Raw genomic sequence first — 14,526 nt, 5'->3', positions numbered from 1 at the left:
CCAGGAAAAGTGATACATGCCAGGGGGGAAAAGAGAAAGGGAGCACACAGCGGGTAGCCTCCACTAGACCTTTACACTTCTTTCATTATTTAGAGCAAAAGGGAAAGACTGAGAAAACAAAACACACCGTCAGACACACATGCAAACATCACTCAAACACACTGAACACCATTCACAAAAATGCAAATTCTCAAATCAAAGTACACACACACACACACAAATACAGAGGAAGAACCTGCACAATTCGTTTGCCACTCTTGCATGTGACCAAAGAAAAAATTCTGGAGGGTCGTACATTACACCGTGTTCACCGGTTTAATACATTGTTAGCTAACTGCGTGATGTGTATAGGCCTATGCACATTTCTGAAATGTATAACTTGGACACAGTCACCTCTAAATTGTAATGTAGACGCATGCATTTTCTGTAAAGCTGCTTTGAAACGATATGTATTGTGAAAAGTGCTATACAAATAAATTTGAATTGAACTGAATGATCCCTACATATTTTTATGCAATTTTTTATTCATATTTACCATCATCGAATGATTTCCAATCACTGAAATAGTGCCCTATGAAATCTGTTTTATTTTCCCCAAATTCTGTGTATTGCTATTTAATGGTTTAATTAAATTTAAAAAAATCAAAAAGCATGTCTACAAAAAAAAAAGTGTAAAAAAAATAATGAAAATCAAACCAGCAAATCAACTATAATAAATGAACCTGATACAACTTTAGGCTTGTTATAATCTTAAAATCTGTATGCACAATGAATCCTTTACATTTCTGGATTTCTATTTAATGGTTTAAATGTTAATAATCAAAAAGCATGTCTAAACAAAAAACTCAAATTAAACTTCATTTTATTTCACCACACTATAAGACATTAACATAAGGAAACTGTACTGAAAAAAAGCACAGCAAAATAGAGCAAATTATTAGAGGAAATGTAGTATGTTGATAACATTCTTAAATAAATATGTTATAAAATAAAAAATAAATAAAAAATTCTATCACAGAGGTAACAGCACTTTTTAATGAGAAAAAAACTGATAAACTGCCTTGACTTCTACCTGAGGCTCCTGTTCATCTATTGACCAATCATAAACCTGCAGCCCTAATTATCGGCCAATCAGAAACTCTCCAGACCAAAAACGAATAAACCAACAGTTCTCCTCCAAACAGTACAGCTGTAGAAAGCTGAAACTAACATTTTCTAACTCAAAGACGACGTCTCACACCTGTTAAGCTCCGTGTGTGTGTGTGTGTGTGTGTGTGTGTGTGTGTGTGTGTGTAGGGTTAAACTGCTCAGGCAGAGATCAGACAGTGTCATTGCCCTGAACTCCTGACATTCCTCTAACCCCCCCTCGCGAGAGCTGAGAAAATGGCCGACTAGCTCACAGACAAACACACACACATCCCAAAGTCTAAGCATGCTAATTTTCAGTAGACTGAAGTGAACTCTGCATATACACCACATGCCTACAAAACACATGCATAGTGAGAAAGTAAAGTAAAGCTTGAGAGATTGAGACCTACTGTGTAGTTTGGCCTGGCAAACTTCCCACATGCTTTTTTCCCCTTATGACTCGACTCACCCCTCCCTCTTCTCAACGTCCTTCCTTTTCTGTCCTCCCTCCCCTTCCGCTGTGCAGCAGAGACCGCCTATCTATATAAATGCAACCAGAAACCCTTCCTGTTTACCTTTAACCCCTCATGTCCCTCCCCAGATCTGTGAAGCTCACGGCTTTTCTTCTGACGTCATTCGACATTTGATTCTGACCCTAGTTTAGAGCTTGAGGGAGAAACAGAGCTGTCAGACTGGTTGAATAAGCAAACATCTGTCTGTCTGAGTCAGCTGGTGGCAGACTTACAAAAACGAATGCACATGCATGTGCATGAACCGCTTATACACAGATGGGGAGCACAAACAGACAGACATGTAATCAGGTATCAGGTTACAGTGCTGGTTGGAGACTCTGCCTGACAGACCGGCCCAGTTATATAAACCTCACAGATGCAGGGTCAGGAAGCAACAAAGCAAGTTGGCCAGACACAGGCATGCACTCACACAAAGAGGCGGATGCGCACACACATACAGAGACCGGTTTTACTCACACAGCGCATTCACGCAACACATGGTAGAAAGCCGACAAGCAAGCAAACACACACACACACCTTACTTCACAAACTTTAGCCATGTTCATTCAGGCATTAAGACACCTGCATCCTTTTCTTATTTTTTTCTCTTAACATACAGACACAGAGTACAAATGCCGAGGGAATACCTTTAAATAAATACATTTATATTGAATATATATTCCTAAATGACAAGGATTCAGCTATGTCTATTAAACATTCAAATCTGCGGTCATGCTGCCGCTGTCCCAGAGAGCAGTTATCATCATGTACAGGTATGAAACAGTTTTCAAACTGTAAACAGTCTCTTCAAACACACAATTTAATGAATCATTGCTGAATAGGGGTGTAACGGTACACAAACATGACGGTTCGGTACGTACCTCGGTTTTGAAGTCAGTTCAGTACGGGTTCAGTACAGCAGGGGGGAGAAAACTAAACACAAAATTGCTTCTTATTTTTCTTTTATTAATTAAACTGGGTTTTTTTTAAACAAATGTGTATATGTGTTTAAATAAATTCTACTAAAATTAAAATGTTCTTAAGGATAAAAAACTAGCTTAGCTAATGCTGTAAATTATATGGGGAGCCCTTAATTACACATTATAATATTAAAGGTTACAATTAACATATTAATTGTATTAATATGTCATAATTATTAAGGTCATAACTTGTTTTCATGACAAATTTATTTAAACTTACATTAAATAATCAAGACATTACTAACAGGTTAAGTAAATATAATGAATAGCGAAATAGTGCATATACGAAATGCTTCACTCTAGAGTTCATTTCTCTAGCGAACTAACTTGCTGTCGACACTAAATGCCTAAAGCCTGGAACACACCAAGCCGACGGTCGGCCGTTGGGCAGTTTTTGTGCGTTGGCCGACTAAGTTTTCTCAGTGTGTTCTGCACCGTCGGCTGAAATTGGTCCTCGTCGGCTTTGTTTCGGCCGATTCGACATGTTGAATCGGCGTCGGGCCGTCGGTGAAACGGAACTCTGATTGCCTGTTCAGCTTAGTGAACGAGTCAGCGCACGAGAATAATAGCAAAACGACGAGCAAAGAAATCAAAACGCTACAGATAGAAGGCTGTTCTTAAGTTACATAATCTTACCTAAGTGTTCCTTGGCAAATATTTCAATATTAACATGAGCGGAGTGGAATATAGAAAGTGTTTAGCAGGATTGATATTCAAAACGGTAAGCACACACTGCTTTGTTTACGGTATGTGTATCTGCAACCTGCAGCGTCGGTTTCCCTTTTTGAATGACGAATATAGACGCATATATCTGCAGAAATAGACAGTTGTCTCATCTACACACAGGCTCAGAACGCGCATGCTAGCTGACAGTCGGCTGTAGTTCTCTCGGTGTGTTCAATTGCAACTTTTTACCCCAACGCGAGGCGACAACACAGTTGGCTTTCATCAGCGCTAGTTGGTCGGCGTCGGTTGGGTGTGTTCCAGGCTTTAGGAAATGTAATGCTATGTGAGCTATTATGCTCAACCTGTTTTATTAAAGGTGCTCTAAGCAATGTCACGCGTTTTTTAGGCCAAAAATTTTTTTTGTCACATACAGCAAACATCTTCAAAAACAAACTGGGCTAACCCGCACCACGAAACATGACAAACTATTCCAGCCAATAACTGACAAGAAGGATTTGGGGGTGGGGTATGGGGGTTAGTGCACGGATGAGAAGGAGGGAGGGTCTAGCTAGCCTTCGTTTTGTTTGACAATACTTCGAACGTCAACAAGAAGTGACGTCACCCAAGATCGCTTAGAGCACCTTTAATATCTTTCTGCAGTTGAAACACTGCTTGAGAGATGTAAACATATGGAGCGATCATCTCTTCTGCGCTTTTTACTGGTAAAAAAACGTGATGCCCCCTTCTGGATTGGAGTTTGGTTCGCCTGTGACTGACTGTATTCGTCGTGCGACGGCATGCACCGAACCGTGACATCCGTACCGTACGGTTCGGGACGACAATATGTAGGCTACTGTTACAAGGTTACGCCCCTATTATTGCTGAATATTAATCCAGGTCTTCACCCAGGTTGTCAGTTAATTTCTTCAGAAAAGAAATGTAACTGACCCAACATTTGAATGGTAGGCCTATTGTATAAAATTATGAACATTTTCGGATGCCCCGATCCAAAGGCCGATTAAGCCTTTTTTTTAACTGATCGGTATCAGCTATCTGAAGCCCAATCCTTTATTTTACATCAGCTGTCACGCAGGTGTCCATATGTTTAACATATTTGATGTGCACTTTACTAACTAATCAGTCGAAATTAGATGGAAAGATGGAAGTCAAAGGGGTCCATCAACTGTTTGATTACCAACATTCTTCAAATATCTTCTTTTTGTGCTCAGCAGAAGAAAAAAATTCATACAGGATTGGAACAAGTGAGTAAATGATGACAGAATTAAAAATTTTGGTTGAACTATCCCTTTAAAAAAAATTGACAAATAAACAGACAAATATGTCTGCCATCAGTGGAGAAAGATCCTCTACATAGCCAGATTAAGCAGTTACAGCATCTACCAGCAGGGGCTAAATGGGCTATGTTAATACCATAGACTGTAAAAGGTTAATACTCATTTAAAATGCGAAGAAGGCATTTAGATAAAACCACAAAAGTACAGTAAAAACAGACATTTGAATTTTAAGTGTCAGAGAAAGAATAAAAAAATTATAATGGAAAAAGACACATTAAAAAGCGGATCCATCATTCGGATCCCATTCAGACAGTAGGTTAGGGGGTTCATGTGTGCATGTGAGTGATGTGGAGTGGTATGCATCTATGTTGCTGAATGTTCATTCTGCACAAAGCAGCAGCACAAAGGCGCTCTGTTCATGCCGTCAGCCGGTCTCGCTCGCTCTATCGGGCCCTCACACTATCACACCAACCTGTAACACTGTGGTCGCTGCTGCTCTACCCTGTCACTCATTCCAAAACATTTTTGTTGATTCCTAAACTGTCAGATCAAATGGTAATTTATTTATTTAATTCAAACTTTAGCCTAAATCTCAATCATTTTCAATCCTGATCAACAAAGCTGCTTTCATAATCATATCACAAGAGGGGTTCATTAGAATTGGAAGGTATGATATGACATTTCCCATAGACTGATCTGAACGACCCCCCCCCCCATATTTATTCATAGCGTGAATAAATCAAGGTACGTACTAGGTACTGACATTTCTGTCTGAACATGTCCAAACATGATCTTGTATTTTCTACAAACATAAAGTAAACCACAAAAAAGTAAACCACAAAAAAAAGGCATTCCCCTCTACTGCAACTAAACTGACATCGGCAAGTTTCAATCCTGAAACACCAAACTCTCGTTCTCCAGAGACTCAGGACACTAAAGCACAAACTCAAGACCCTTAGGTAGAGAGAAGGTTGAGTGCATCTCTCTCTTTTACCCTGGGACTGCCTCACATTATACATCTGTTGGCTTTCCACAGCCCAGTGCACATGAATGGCTCATCTCTCTCTCTCTCTCTCTCTCTCTCTCTCTCTCTCTCTCTCTCTCTCTCTCTCTCTCTCTCTCTCTCTGACACACAAATGTGTCTACAGGACACACTCACTACAGGAAGTCACACGATATGAACTCTGATCCACATCCTGCCTCTGCTTTAATTAAGGATCTGCGAGGACAGGCGGATTGACTAAAGGGGAACATAACAATCCATCTTGACTGACTTTGCTTTCAGTACCTTTACAAAGTCTAGTTAATTTGTAACATATTCTAAAACAGTCTGCACCAATACATATTCATGGACAATTCTGACGAGCCGATAATTGTTTTTATGTTATGGCCGATAACCAAAAAGGGCCAATATTAAAATGTAATAATATTTTGTCTAAATAAATAAAATTTAAAACACAACATAAATAATATCACATTTAGCAGAGTGTTATTAATTAGCATTTTTAAAAATTACATGTAAGTGATTGACAGCAAAGCTAATCTAACTGTAAAAATGGTAAATAGAATGCACAATTAAATATATTAGTCTGGAAATTCAACTAGTGCTGGGCGATAAAACTGTAATGATAATTATCGCAATATAATTTTCCTCTATAGAATCATACAGCCGTCGCAATACGGCGCACCCTAAAAATAAGGTTATTACAATTTTTACAGATGCTACTGTTTTTGTTAATGAACATAAATTTACATCTGCATCCCTACTTAAGCAACTGCTACTTTCACTCCACTCAGGCTACTGTTAAATATGCATTTCTAAGAGACAAAACATGTAATATTAATTTGTGAAATGTTCACCTGTTTGGTAAGTTTTTTTATGTACTGATACTGATGATAATAAAACCACAATTAACTGTCTGGTTTCTACAACTTCCACTCAGAAGCAAAAATCTGCCTTTAAATGAAATATTTAACATTTATTGTGATAATTATCGATATCGACTGATTCTCATGATAATTTTCTGCCCATATCGCCCAGCCCTTCATGCAACATTAACAATACTGATAAAAAAAATCATATTGGCCAATAATCAATATGGTACAATGAACTACAATCAATCTCTCTATTAACAAACAAAGAGGAGACTCCTGTTTGCATTTCTCCTCATGGAAAAACAAGAGCACTGGCAAATCAGAATCTGTAATTTGGTAGGTGTATTTGTGTGTGTGTGTGTGTGTGTGTGTGTGTGTGTGTGTGTGTGTGTGTGTGTGTGTGTGTGTGTGTGTGTGTGTGTGTGTGTGTGTGTGTGTGTGTGAGAGAGAGAGAGAGAGAGAGTGTGTGGCAGCTGAATCACTGAGCCTCAATCCCTGTGTCAGCAGCAAAGAGCTGAGGGGAAAGACTGATGATGAACAGAGAGTGAGACAGTAAAAGAGACAGACAGACAGACAGTGAGAGAGAGAAAGAGTTGACACTGCCAGGCAGTATTGCTGAAAGAACTGCCTGCTGCTTGTGATCACAGTCTAGACAGTTCTCTCTCTCTCTCTCTCTCTCTCTCTCTCTCTCTCTCTCTCTCTCTCTCTCATTATCAACATCTCCCTTCTGCCTGCACTCACATACAAACTTTAATCTCAAATCAACACACACAGTCAGAAAAACCGCAAACCAGACCCAGACCCACTCTAGTCAGTCAGAGTGCACCTCCCACTATCCTATGGTTGGCCTGACCCACATCTTGTTATAGCCTTAGGTATGCTTAGCCCCAGTAAGTCCTAAACACCACTGCAACTCTTAATCGGCTGCTACAGTACCTGTCTAAAGGCCCTTGACAGGAGGAGTGGTGAATTATTATTTAATGGAGCCAGTCTGGATTGATCTTTCTCTTGATGTACAGTTGAACACTAAAATGTAGCCTGTTGTCAAAGTAGGCCATTGTCTGCTTGGCAACATTCCAGCAATAATTTCATTTATCTCTTATCCATATGAGTTGGTGTTGATAAACACCAACAACGACTACAAAAACCCTGTTGCAAATCATTCACATCCGCTCAAAATAACCCAAGCAGAGCTGATAACTAAAACTGAGAACTCATAACTGTACTCTTTGACACGCTCCAACATCCCATTACTGAACCTTTAAAGCCTTCTAACAAAATAAGATACATTTGGGAAAGTGCTGAGAACTGCTTCTCTCACCTGTACATTGTATGCCATTGGCACATCCGCCATGCCTTCCTGCTCCTTCACTTCCTCTTCTCGGTCATTCCCTAGTCCAACATTTATCCAAGAGTGATTGGAGTTCTCTTCCTGGTCTAGTGCCTCCAGCTGGGGCAACAGCTCATCGCCCATAAGGTCAGAAGCTTCACCCAGATCGTCAAGTCTTTGATCAGGTTGCTCTCCAAGCAAGACCTCCTCCAGAGCCTGAAGCCCATTGATGGTGCTTACGCTCTGGTTTGCAACCAAAGATCCGGGCACATCACAGGTCCTTCGCTCTGCCATAGAGAACGGACGGTTTGCAGAAAATGAGTTCAGGCCATCTGAGAATACCTTAGAGGAGCTGAAGAGATTCTGGTCTGATTTGGAGCTACGTAAGGGGCACTGTTGTGCTGGACTGCCCGGTATTCGGACTTGTTGCTGCTGATGTTCCATTCCGGAATTAGACAAGAAAGGACAACCTGTATCCAACAGGTTTGAAGCTGATGATGAGATGACCATAGAAGAGGTTGTAATAGATACTGGGGCGGAGGAGTAAGATTGGGTTTCATTTACTACAGGGGGAACGTAACGAGCAGTGAGATAGGACGAAGCATGGCTAACCGAGTCAGTTGGGAAGGAATGGGTTGCAGGGGAAGACTGAACAGGGAAGGCCAGGTCATTGTCTTCCAACCTTGGACCTGTAGTAAAACCTTGGACCCCTTGTGCCACCTGAAAGCCACTGTGTTGAGAAGATACAGGCCTCATTGAGGCCTCAAGGTATTGTTTGGAAAGTGAATGACCATTCGGGGCAACTGTAGGGTGAAAGGGACTACCCTCTACACTGAGCGAGTTATGGTGGCGCTGCTGGGAATGATTTTGGGGGACATTGCCCTCATAGTAAAAATTGAGATGCTCCTGATAGGTCTTGGCAATTTCGTGCAAGCCCTGATGGGCTATTTGTTGGTGTGGAAGCTGCAGCTGGTTTGAGATTGGGTGCTGATTGAGACTGTGCTGTCTCTGCTGAAGATGTTGATGACTGTACTGCTGATGTTGAGCTTGATGCTGCTGAAACTGTTGTTGCTGTTGAAATTGTTTATGTTGAAGTTGTTGGTGGTGTTGATGGTGCTGATGGTAGATATTCCCTTTTTGATCATGGTTTCCCCACATGGGGCTGTTGTGAAGAAACAGTCCATTGGTCTGGGGCAATTGGTTCATAGTATGCCCTTGAAATGGTTGCAGCTGTGGCAAAATTGCTCTTCCATCATTGCTACCTACTTCTGGACCAGGAAAGGACTGTTCCATTGAGGTCTGTGCCTTCACAGTGTGAAAATGCCCCACAGGTTGACTGTAGGGTATCCCATGTTGGATGGAAGAAGATCTGGACCTTGCATCCACCTGAAGATTATCCAAACTAGGACCCAGGTGAAGTTCATCATCCAAGGACACTGACCCAGGGGTAAACCCTGGATCATCCTGGACTAGGCTGTCAAGCCCTCCCCCAAATATGTTAGGGTCATCAAAGAAGTCCATGATGGGGTCAGTCATTGTATGAGTTCAGTGCATGAAGTGTCCGCCCCCACAGCGGCCCCTACGACAGGACTGCTGAATGCAACAGGGAGCTAAAGACTGTCAGAGTTTGTTGAACCACTGTGTGTCCATCACCAAAAAGGGCAACAGTCTAGAAAAAGATAAACAAAATTACAAATTAGATATGCAACTTTAGATGCAAAACACTTAATATGGAACTATTTCTATAACCTTCTACAAAATCATTAATTGAGCACATTTTAAAAGAGGTTTTGAATCCAAAAACATCATTGATACCACCTAATTGCATCACAGTTCTCTGAGCTTGACTAATATAAGTTGAAATTGACATACTGTATTCAGAACGCAAGACTTTAGGTATTACTGCTTTTAACATACAACACAATCCAGTTCAATACAGGATGGGCAAAATTGAATTTGCCACACAGTCCATTTGAATTGGAATGACGGGAAGTGGAATGGAATGAATTGGAATTCAAAGAAATTCAACAGCTAATGGCATTCTTCAAAAAACAAAGACCTTTATTAAGCTAGTTCAAATGTGTTTAAAGGGTAAGTTCGGCGTTTTACAAGTAAAGCCCTGTTTTAAGATCGTTTCTGATGAAATCGAACGGTTAAGATTAAAATTTGGACACATGCTGCTGTCCCGAGAATTTTAGGTTTTTGTGTTAGCACCCCCCCCCCCCCCCCCCATACAATTGTACGCATATTAAATAAACGCATTAAACTTTAGTTTACAAAGACGTGAAACTCACCGATTGGTCTGGGGTGTTCACTGATATGCTCACGCAAAAATTGCTGCAAAAGATTCTTTCCAACAGGTTTTATCGTAGTTTTTGGAAGAATGTCCGGTTGTGAGGCGTTGGAAAAATAGGTCCACAGTTTTACAACGAATGGTAAAGCAGCGATTTTTGCGTGAGCATATCAGTGAACACCACAGACCACTCGGTGAGTTTTACGTCTTTGTAAACTAAAGTTGAATGCGTTTATATAAATGATTGTTCCAATGCACCTATGAAACCATTGGATAGGTGGGGGGGTGCTAACAAAAAAACCTAAAATTCTCGGGACAGCAGCATTTGTCCAAATTTTAATCTTAACCGTTCGATTTCATCAGAAACGATCTTAAAACAGGGCTTTACTTGTAAAACGCCGAACTTACCCTTTAAATAGAATGCAGTAATTCTAAGACAAGTCAGATTGACATTTCTGATGTCTTCTAGTCATATGACAGATTGCTATATGGTCAGGTGACGTTTGCAGAAACAAAATGGCACTGTGAATGATAGCATTTGTTTTAGGGTTGGGAATCTCTAGGCACCTCACAATTCGATTACGATACAGAGGGCTGCGATGTGATGCTAAAACGATTATCGATGCATCTTTTTTTGTGTGTGACTACTTTGTACTTTTAAAGCAAAGTATTTATAATGACCCATAAAGAATTTACTTCCAATATCTTCAATCAATAAAACAAATGGAAGTGATTTGGCAAGTCAACTGTAAGGTTACATTTGCCAGTCTATCCCAATATTGCAAAGAACCAACAGGAAAAGAAATGTGTCTGTACTAGAAGAGAATACTTGTAGTAAATGAATACAAACTTCAGCATATTCTGAATCTCTAACATAAAATAATAGACTTCTAACCAACATCCTCCTGTTATGTGCAATGAGCAACATAATCCTTCAGACAAAAAATAAATTGTCTAAGCATTTTGCTGTAGCAAAATAATGAACAGCTTTCATACAAAAATGTAGAATTATGTACCAGTGGCTCTCATACAAAAATAATGCTAGTTGACGTATGCATAGTCTGAATAATTAGTAACATACAAAGCTGCTATTATACACAAATATATAATATAGAGTCTAACACGTATGACTTGAAATTGTTGCTGTATACTACTACAATCAAAAACAGCTTAAAAAAGTAAATGAACATCTGCAGAGAACACAGTCAAAATGTAACTTTTTGTGACTGGCATTGCACTGATACACACTGTCAAGGTGATGATACACAGGGCAACTTTTTGAGCAATGTTGCCGTCAACCATCAACCAGCTGAGACACAAGGCCTACGACCGATCAAAATTATCCAGATAGAAATGTATTGCCCATTTTCAATGGGAAAGTGCCCAAGCAACAATCGCTCGGCAAGATTGCCCAGCAACATTGCTCAAAAAGTTGCCCTGCACTTCAGAGTTCCGCCTTTTGCGTTCCGTCAATATTATGTTATTAGAAAGTTTTTTTGTTTTTTTTTAAATAGAAAATCGTTTTTTTACATGTATGAATCAATTCAGAATCGTCCGCATCGAGATGCATCTAAGAATCAATTTTTTCCCCCACCCCTGATTTGTTTTCGGACATGTACGATTATCAACATAGAATATTATAATGTACTGTATTACTTTTTATCATAATTTATATAAGAACGTTTACACACTGATCAGTTTTATTTGCTTATAAGTGATGGTTTATCATGAAGATATATATATAGCCTATATATATGAAAGTAAGAAACAGACAATTCCAAACTGCCGAAATGTAATGGAGTGCAGCATAAGCTCAGCAGGAAGATGGACCTTTAGCAGTAGCACTGAGCATATACTTTAAATACAAATCCACTGTTACATCACTCCATAACAAGATACAGTACCGCATTAATGCTCTTCTAACATGCCCATGTCCTAAAGTAATACTCTGGCAATAAACTCTTCCAGAACACCCTGAGGCCTGAGAGAGGTGAAAGGGGAAGGAATGTCTAGGGAACATTTGGCACCATTAGTGGAGCTCGGAAACAGGCATTACAACAAGCACAGCAACTGAAGAGCTTTCAGTAACAGACAAAAACCAGGTGCTTCACACTCCCCTCAGACTTCCCTCAGTTATGGATGAAAGAGAGTGAGTGGGAACTGCATAATTCTTTGTCAAGCCCTGGTCAGGAGAGTGGCAGGAGCTGTGTGGGACATACAGACAGCTCATTCCATTTCATGCACGCATGCACACACATACACACAACCGGACAGAGAGGGTGAGAGAGAAACAAGCTGTCCTGACCAATACCGGCTGTGGAGGAGGTCAGTCACGACCTGATGACTCACAACACACACAAACAAAATGGCAGTGCATAGAAACTAAGACCATTCTGTGGTTTCATCCTTTATCCCTCTATACCTACAATAATTATTTAGTCGCTACATAGGGAAGCATAACACTTTAGAGTGTTGCTCCACATCTTGACTATGATATATTTTTTTGCCATCTGAAATAGACTGTAACAGCTAATTGATATTGATTTTAATTTTTTTTAAAAGCAAGAAAGAAAACACATGGAGGGCCAGTCCTATACTACAGGATTTTCAATCATAAAAGCAGCCGCATCTGCGTCTATCACCAGTGTTCAAAATTACAAGGCACCTCCCATTATCTAGGGCTGGCTTTAGTGAACTGTTTTGCAAGTAGAACACACCTGTCTCAAACCAGGAAGCATTTGGGCAGGCACATTGTAATTAAGGTTTACTGTCTTTTCAAGTCATCTGCAAGAAACTGATATGATATCAGACTATATCATATTATATAAGAGAGGCACACTTCTGCAGAATGTACATAAATCACTTTGTTTCTTAAAGATGTTTTAAGTCTGGAGTATAAGGATGGGACTGGAAAAATTACAGTATGATTACTGCTGCCTTGATTAAGGAATTGTGAAAAGTGTTGATTTCACAATTTCATTTAAATCTACAGCAGTTTTAAATTTACAATATGTTTTAGAACCAAAGTGTAAAGAATCAGTGGCAATTTACAATTATCATTGCAACTATGGATACACAGATCTGATATTAGTATCCGATACTGACATTTTTGGTGATCGGGAATCGGTCAGATGAAACCGATCCAAATCGATACGCACCTATACTGTGCGTACTCATGGTTGTTACTGTTCACAATGTTTAAAACTGCTAAAATGTTTAGATTTTATAAAACTAGGCTACTGTGCACCAAAGATTTTTTTCTAGAAATATGTTTGCTGCTGATTTTTTTGTTTTGTTTTGTTTTCTATAATAAAGGTGTGTGTACTGTATTTAGTGGATTGTGTTTAACACACAAAAGATTGATCATCAGTTGTCAGTTGACTACGTGTTGAAAAAAAAAAGTTTTCTTGTCACAAAAGAAATCACACTCATTTGAGGGCATAAGCATCATATAGGCTTATTATTTTGTCAATCACATTTATTGACCTGTCGTTCAGGAGTGGGCAATGTGACTAAAAACTTATTTCACAATATGAGGTTTTTTTTCTTCACTATAACAACATATCCCAATATAAGTATTTTGCTTTTTTATTTTGTCTTTGATGTTTGATATTATAAGTAAATTGTTTCAGGAGCTTTTACATTTAGTTTTTAAACCAAATCTGTATTTAACCACCATCGTCTTGTCAGTCAGCTCGCCTCACTCTTTCTGCTGATCTGTGCTGCGATTGCGTTCAGCACAGACTGCTTTGAGCAGACACGTTCAGTTTTTAATTGTACAGTCTGTTCTCTAACTGAACTAAATTATTTTTATTACCATGAAAATCAAAACGATGGTGGGGGGCGGTGCCGCAGTGGGCAAGTGATGTAATCGGTGTGTGGCTGAACACCATGTAACACCGTTAAGTTAACACAGACTATCGCAGCAAGACCGTTTTGAAGGGTTGTTGAGAAGACCTTTGTGTTTCTGTGTATATGATATATAACGATAGTTTAATCAAATGAAATGGTGAAATGCTCGTGAAGTGAACTTAGAGCAGCTCTGCAGATCCTCATAGTGAGACTGCAGATGCTGAAAACACCATGAGCTCTGCAACTCTCATTCACAGACACGCTTCAGATTTCAATAGCGGTCTTATTGAGCTTTAATATTCACAGACACAAGTCAATTTCATGATTTCATTCATTTTACAGCCCTACTTTTGATTTATTCATCCAAAAATTATAAAATTTCGTGACATTCCACTTTACAGTAAGTTCTATTTGTGACTGGATTCTGTGATTCTGTCAGGGCTCTATGTGGGATATGCCATGTTAAAGAGAGTAAGTTGAGTGGGTTGTTTATTGTGATATAAAGTTATTACCATTAAGAAGAAGGGTACGCAATTAATAGAGGTCTCCTCTTAATGCACACTACATCGCATTAATAACAATGTTAATAACAATA

General features: G+C 39.5%; 1 protein-coding gene across 12 annotated transcripts in view; it reads right to left on the bottom strand.

The window, feature by feature from the left end:
* chd9 (chromodomain helicase DNA binding protein 9) overlaps window positions 1-14,526 on the bottom strand; it is an 85,210-nt gene that overhangs the window by 65,841 nt on the left and 4,843 nt on the right. For 11 of the 12 annotated variants that reach the window (XM_077228916.1, XM_077228913.1, XM_077228919.1 and 8 more), the window contains exon 2: window positions 7,778-9,455. In XM_077228916.1, coding sequence (XP_077085031.1) covers window positions 7,778-9,322 — 1,545 coding nt within the window. In that variant the 5' untranslated portion in view covers window positions 9,323-9,455. Of the gene's footprint in view, window positions 1-1,538; window positions 1,829-7,777; window positions 9,456-14,526 lie in introns of those variants that run through there. The other variant, XM_077228926.1, reaches the window with a different exon arrangement.

This window comes from Siphateles boraxobius, unplaced genomic scaffold (assembly GCF_051911475.1).
Source record: "Siphateles boraxobius isolate OS27281-9 unplaced genomic scaffold, OSU_SipBor_1 130, whole genome shotgun sequence".
Taxonomy (NCBI): Eukaryota; Metazoa; Chordata; class Actinopteri; order Cypriniformes; family Leuciscidae; genus Siphateles; species Siphateles boraxobius.
This window is presented reverse-complemented; position numbering and strand designations above follow the sequence as displayed.